The 7,483-nt window shown below is 43.5% G+C and overlaps 1 protein-coding gene across 2 annotated transcripts in view; it reads right to left on the reverse strand.

Annotated features, from left to right (window-relative positions):
- LOC116324147 (glutamate receptor ionotropic, kainate 2) overlaps nucleotides 1–5,013 on the reverse strand; it is a 64,624-nt gene extending 59,611 nt beyond the window's left edge. For both annotated transcript variants that reach the window (XM_031744709.2, XM_039598560.1), the window contains exon 1: nucleotides 4,545–5,013. In XM_031744709.2, the coding sequence (XP_031600569.2) occupies nucleotides 4,545–4,668 (124 nt within the window). In that variant the 5' untranslated portion in view covers nucleotides 4,669–5,013. The remainder of the gene's footprint in view (nucleotides 1–4,544) is intronic.
- Nucleotides 5,014–7,483: the final 2,470 nt, after the last annotated feature.

The following is a 7,483-nucleotide window of genomic DNA, read 5'->3' on the forward strand; positions in this document are numbered from 1 at the left end:
TCAAATTTACTTCCAGCTCCCTTGGTGAGATCGCGAGAAGGACAGTCCCACATGTATTAAAAGATGCAAAAAAAAAAAAGAAAAAAGGAAAAGAAAAAATTATTCCCTGTGAGTGCTTTCAGCTCCGACCTTCAGTCAGCTCTGAGCCACAGCAGCAACGCAGCAAGACGTGCTGTAGGCTCTCCTCAAGGGACAGTTTCACAGAGCAATTGCACATATAACCTCTAACCCTTCTGATACCCGGGAAAATCCCTGAGTGACAACGACAAAGAGTGACGGACTGTGAATAATGAAAGCCGATACATAAGGCAAGCCTTGCGCTAGGAAGTAAAGGAGCACAGGTCTCAGATTTATTCTGTTTGATTTTCAACAAAAAAAAATAAAAGCAGACTGTGTTAAAAGAGGCTGTTATGCAAGAAAGGATTACATTGCAAACAAGGTCAATCAGCTAAAGCCTCCTTCAATGTAAATAATCTTTTCAAAAGTTGCCGGTAAACCTAAAAAAAAAAAAAAAAAAAATAGGACTTAATGCTGAGAAAAAAAAAACTAATTTCATACCTCAAAGATATTTGCCATTTCAAAATGGCAAGAAATATGTACCCTGAATTAATCACCATTGAGCCTTTTGTAACTGAGGCATGACAGCAAGACCTTCAAAGACTCCGGACTGTAAACATGTTTTAGAAATCCATCTAGATAGTTCTCTGCTTCAAGCCCATGTGTGGTGCTGCATGCTAATGTAAGACAGATCTCCTCTTTGTTCTTGAAACCCACGGTGGGTATTTTTATACCATGGAAATCATTTGCGAGCAGAGATAGTTTCATATTTCTATAAGCTATGATGGGGCCAAGTGACACATGAATATTTTAAGCAGCTTTGTGCCCATTTTAAATGTGTTTGCTGTGAACATGCTGGCAGTGGGCCAGGGCACAGGGTGTTAGCCATAATTCCTGCAATCCTAAACTAAACTCCAGCATGCTGATAATTCAGGCTGGCAGAAAGCAAAAGCAAATAAAGTCAATTAACCACAAACTCCCATTGAATGTGTTCCCTCTATCCTTGCTCGTTTTCAACAACCTTCTAATTTTACCACCACGAGGGGATAAAGCGGTTTAAATATTAGACACCCAAAAGAGAGCCTATATTCTGGCACAGCATTGTGGAAGGAGTTAGATAAACTTCTCTTCTACCCGAGGGGATTGTGTCTTTTGCCAGTGGACTGGAAAAAAAATAGCTTGATTTCCTTTCCAAAATGAAAAAGAATGTTGTGTTTTAGTCATAAATATTCCCACACGTCTGTACTGGGGAAATATAAGTATAAGCAGGAAATAAACAAATGAAATGAGTATCTCTGAGTCAACAATGCTTTCAGCAGGAGTTGACAGCCCAGGGACACACTGCATCTGCCAGCGCTGCTTCCAAATGGCAGTGATAAGGTTATCACTCAACCTCACAGTCACAGACCGACTACGGACATCAGAATTAAAAGGCGGTCTCAGTTTCACTGTTGATATTTCTCCAATTGAATTTCTTTATTTTTAGAATAACATGCGGGTCTGTAAGTCAAAGTCATCTGGGTTGGAATAGCAGATGTGATGACTCACTGCTTGTGTGACAGAACATTTGGGGGCAGCTAAATAGGATCATGCACAAAATGTTATTTGCATGGAAAAAATAAATAAATAAAATGAGATCCTTCAGGTTATGGGACAGATTTGAAAGAAAACATTGAATTTCCACTTCACTGAATTTTAACAGGCCATCTGTGAGTGAGAAAAACTGAGCTTTAGAAGCGTCTGACACTAAGCTATTTAATTATTTCAGGAAGCTGGTTCAGATGTTTCTACACAATTGGAATTTTATGTATTTTAAGCAGTTGTGTTTCAGATTATATTCAAAACGGGCATTTTGCATATTTATGTGTGCAGCCTTCATTGTAAGGGTGGAAAAGGAAAATTAAACGACAGAAACATTTTGTTCTCCATCCCAAAGACCCTTAGCAACATCAGTAGCTAAAAAAAGTGTAATTCAGTGCTCCCAGAAGGCAAATGTGAAGTAGTAATGAAGAGAGAATCTTTTCTCAAGAGGTTTTTTATTACAACTTGTATGGGCTGGCTCTATTTTCTGCATCTAACTAAATAAATTACCTGTAAGATTTATAAATGAGGAACACTGAACATAATAACTCAACTCAGTATGGGAATGGGCTCAGCATATTTGCCTGCAGCTGGTGGCCTGAACACTGTTTTTTTTTTTTCTATCTCTCCTCCGACACTTGTCGCTCTACATGGTGAGACTGGCGCTATGAATGCAAAAGGTTGACTATGCCGTAGTGTTACAGTGTGTCTTTGTGTAGAGGTCTCAGCCTGACAGGAGAACAGTGGTTTTTACAATGTGAGCCGCCTGTCTGGGCAAAAGGGATCTTGGGGCAGGAAAGGAACAGACGGACCCAGGGGAGCTGACCTCCTCATTTAGCCAGCCTTCTGCAGGAGCAGCTGGGATTATCTGCTGAGTAAGCACATCCTCCAGGACAAGAAATGCACTGGATGGACTCTAATGTCTTTAAAGGGATTTGTAATTCTCCCGTGTGCATGCATGACTGACATGTTGTGTTATTTTTATATAAACTAATACATAAATCTCTATTTTAACTACATTTCTCTTTTGGAAACTCGGCTCTTTCATAAGCAAATACAGACACATAAACTTATTTTTCTACGGAGAATGAATTACAGTGCAGAAAATGGAGCCATTTTACAATAGAGCGTGTGTGGCGCTTGAATGACAGATATTATAGTGCATAAAAAAAACAAAAAAAAACAAAGACTAAGTTGTTTATAGAAGGTGTGTCAGTGTGTTGTGAAAAGGAAGAGTTGTTCAGCAACAGGCGGCCGTGCTGCCAAGTCCGTGCGACTGAACGAGCGCTTGTTCAGGACCACGGACAGAGCCCTGGCTCCTAGACGCGTGCCAGCCGCTCTGACTGTCACTTCCACCAGAAGTAGGAGAAAATATCAAGCATGGGTTCACCCAGGGCAAAAGATCTCAGTGACACGAAACACCTCTTATCTTACACGGTTCTGTCTGTCTTGCTGATGCCGGATGCCTTACAGATCCAGCTTGTCAGCACAGGCGACATCTTTGGTATGGGGAGGTACACGTCTAACCTTTGCACTGATAAAACACGCACACACGAACTATAAATATGCATTAAGCGGTAACCATGGTCAGAATGATATCTGAATTTTGTCTCTTGGGAATGTTCGATATTATTTGCCGCCTTGAAAACTTTGCTATTAGGCAGTGCAAGGACTTTACCGTCCTCCGAGGATTACTGAATAGACGCCCGGCGTCTGTCAGGGAAATCGCGCGTCTTGGTGAGGAAGGAGCAGGAAGACAAGCACATCCCGTTGCCATAGCGGCGGCTCTTGCGGACGCGGCCTGACTCTTAAACAGGACCCTCAGGAGAACTGGGGATTGTAAGGATGTGTTGTCAACACTTGATGACATCCGCTGTCGTGGCGGCTCCCCTGTCACTCCAAGATGTTCTCTGTAAATTCAACAGAGAGCGGCAGAAAGAGCCACCCTGAGACGGATCTAATTAAGCATCAGAGGAAGCCACGGGAGGCTGCGATTTAGTGACTTTCAGACAGGAACACGGGCGTTAATGGCACTGTTTTGAAGTTATGTACCGGGGAAAATTCGCCGTAGTGGCAAGTGTTGAAGAATTACTTCTTTAATCCTTTTAAAGTGTCTAATTAACTCACCAGGAGATTTTTTTAAAGGAGTGCCTCAACTTTTGGGCTACCGAATTACACAGCCAATCTGAGACACAGTGTCGGGTAAGGGCACATCCAGTGAGCACTGGAAACAAGCAAGTATCTGTTTAAACGGCAATAACCGTGTGAATTAAGCAAAACCGTGGGAATTCCCAGATGGGAAGCTCTTCACTCTGATTTCGGATATAAAGTAGCCCGTTGCCCGGCGCATTGATCGCCACTTTTCACCGATCAATAATTGATCTACTCTCGGAAAGCAAGCTAATGGTTACATGTAAACATTCACTGCAGAGGATGTGCTGGGGAGTCAGCAGTTTAAAAGACCTACGGGATGATTCAGGATGCAGGGTTAGGAGATTTAAGCGGCGGCTCTGGTGGTGAGCTTCATAGCCGTGAACTGTTGCATAGACTACTCCTGCCTTTAAGCGTCCAGAGTTACTGTAACGGTGATTTCAAGTTCACTGGAAAGCGTCATTCGTCGCTGATCGTATGAAGCACTAAGTAAAACCCCACGAAGACACTGTTACGAAAAACAGTGACATTATAAAGGCACACTGTAAAATATTCGCCGGCTAAACGCGATTTTCAAAGTGCAGACGATATTATTTGCAAACTCTTAACGGAAAACATGACAAGAGTGGGACAAAAAATATCTCTACAGCCTGCATCCCGCCAATGTGTCGTGCCGCTGTGGCCAGTCTTATGAATAGTTGTTGTGATTAGACATCGTAACGTCGATGATACGTTGTTATAAACAGATTACTTACCAAATCTTAAAACGTGTGGCATCCCGCGAGAGTAACCAAGAAACAGCAGCAGAAGCGGGATCAGCCTGAGGTTGGACCTGAAAGCAAGACTAGTTATCATCAGATGATGGGAGGTAATCTTCATGTTGTTTTAAAAAAATGCACAGTGGTTATTCCCCTCGGTGCGCGGGTTCGATTCCCTCGTAATTCTTCTACGGTTGTTGGGCAAGGCAGGGTAACGGCGGCCCTGGATGCGCAAGATCACGGCATGGTCACTTGCGCTTTCCCTAAATCCATTAGCAGTCCCGGCATGATTCCTTCCCCTTCCCGTTCTCCTCTTCCTTCTTCACTGCGCCAAGAAACAGCAATCCTCGGGGTCGCGGGACGGTGGGACATCCATGTCGAAGGGTACGGATCCAGTGGGGAGGAGGGAGCCCAAGCATGGGCTATAGGTGAGGAGCTGGAGTGGGTTGGAAAAGAGCTAGACAGCGCCAAGCAGAGGATACAGCAGCGATATGCACCCCCCTATGAGGCGCTCTGGGTTCCTTGCGCTCCCATTATACTGCACTGCTGCACAGGCTCTGACGTCGAGCCAAGGTTAGTATTGTGAACGCGCAACAGAGAGCGAGAGAGAGTGAGCGCGACTGAGAGAGAAGGGGAGAAAGGGGAGATGGAGATAGACTACAGATAGAAAGACGGAGAGACATGCCGAGCAGGGAGGAGGGAAATAGAGCGAGGGATGGAATGGCGGAATAAGGGAGAAAAAATAATTGAAAGCTAGCAGTGTAAAACTTTAATTCTCTCTTCGTAGCATGTTTCTAGGCAGCTGTTTCCCAGTTTCCTCTCATAACTTGCCCACCAAGTTCGCAGGCATTTATAGGTGTGTCTATAAATGTGCAATCGTTAAAGTGCACACTGTAATAGTAGCTAACTTTTGCAACCAGTTCAAATCACTATCAGGTTTGAATGCACTCATAAAGGCAAAGTAAATCTGAGACAGGAGGCTCTGGACTGTATAATTATCAAACAAAGTTATGCCACTGATCAAATTAAATTATCTTGTAACCGAAGTGGCATGTGATAAAGGGCAAATGTTAACTCTATTTAACACTCGATTAGTACGTTTCCGCTCGATCTCTCTTCAGCACCACGGCCAGAGACAGTCTAGTCAAAGAAATAAGCAGCAATCTCACTCAGGCTTCAAACGACCAGCAGTGATTTAGCACTTCAGGTATTTTTGCTGAATTCGGCAGATAAAGAAAACACTGTAAAGCTTATACACTGCTCTAAATGGCCATGCTCCGTGGACAAGCGATGTGATGTCAGCAGGATAGCTTTGCACTGATCTCTCCCCCCCCTCCTCCTTTGCACCCCAGTGGGATATGTGGGCCCACTTTGTGTTTTGTCATTCGTGACTTCCCTTTCAGAAGCTCTTTTACGGGATTTCAAGCATCAACCTTCCGACAATTTTCACCATCATTCCAGAAATGTGGGAGGAGTGGAATGAAAGGAATTAAAATTGGCAGAACAGCAAATCCGTAATATCGACAGAAGCTGCTGAAAGGCACGAATATTTAACCTATGCAAATAACTCCACTTTAGACTTGAAAGCCTTCCAGCAACAGACTGTTCTCAAGTGCGAGCCATCCTCCGAAGTGAAGGTGTGTGCGTCATACACACAAAGACTCCACCGCTGGTTAAATTTCACGGGGAAAGACATCCAATATCTGCTGAGCATATCGCGTTTCTATCTGATTAACGGGTTCAAAACAGCCTCTATCCTATGCTATGCATTGCACCGAGAAGATGGATATCTGCAGCTCATGTGTATAGGCCTATGCTATTGATTTAACACTACATGCACCTTATCAGCATCCGCCCCAAATGGGCAGTTCTTCATGGGCCAGTGCATCAGCTGGAGGTATAGGTAGAACGGCGCACAGCCACCCAGAAAGGGTGGAGGTCCCATTTAATCCCCACGGAGATGTGAAAGGAGCTCTTTGATGGGCGCCACCAGAGTCCAAGCCTGGATGAACACAGTTATTGTGTGGCTCGAGTGAGTGAATGACTGGCCTGTGCGCGCGTATGTGTATGTTTGTGCACGAGTGTGTGGTTAAAGGGGGGACTCTCAAATAAAAATCGCTAGAATATTTATGCATGGCCTTACAGTGTATGACCTTGGGATGCTTTTTTTCAACCTTCACAAATGTCACTGAAATGTTCTTGAAGTGCACTCACATCGCCGTTTATTGTTCTATTTATTAGACAGTAAAAATCATAGTAAATCATGAGCAAATGTGTAGATAAATAAAGGATACTGACACCTACACCCGCCTTTTTTTTGAAGTGCGACTCTATTGTACTTCACAAGAATTGCCAAATCCCCCAAACAAATACAAGCACATGCATTTAATAGTGACGAGTGGGCTTTTTTCAGCTAAAGGATCCGCGAATTAATTTACATGGGCTCAAGTAGGTGGTGTGAACACTGACTTTGAACGTGTGTTGGTTTGCGTGGGTCTGCACACCAGCCCTCTGCAGTGTGAGAATATCAAAGAGAATGGCACTCGTGATGCTACCATCTGGACCATTAGCATAATTATGGAGAAATTCAGGGTTTCCATATAAGTCAGCAGAGCTTCACACAGCATGAAAGGAATGCTTATTGAGCTCCGAGAGAAGACATCAACTGACAGGCACGCTGTTTTCCTTTTAAAATTAAAGCGCCCTCTGGCCTAATACTAAGGCGTTGCAAATGCGTTAAGTCCTCAGGTACCTCCTCAGTCAATGCATGCAAATTAATGCAGCAAGAAATGATTGCGACTTAATTTTCTAATCAAGAATCTAAATAATATTTTAAGCCCGAACACAGGGAATGCATGGGCAAACATACAATTTTCACTGCACTAGATTAATGCTTTCTGTGTTGATCTTGATCTTCGTTTTCAATTAGAAGTCTC

Source organism: Oreochromis aureus, linkage group 15, assembly GCF_013358895.1.
Source record: "Oreochromis aureus strain Israel breed Guangdong linkage group 15, ZZ_aureus, whole genome shotgun sequence".
Lineage (NCBI taxonomy): Eukaryota > Metazoa > Chordata > Actinopteri > Cichliformes > Cichlidae > Oreochromis > Oreochromis aureus.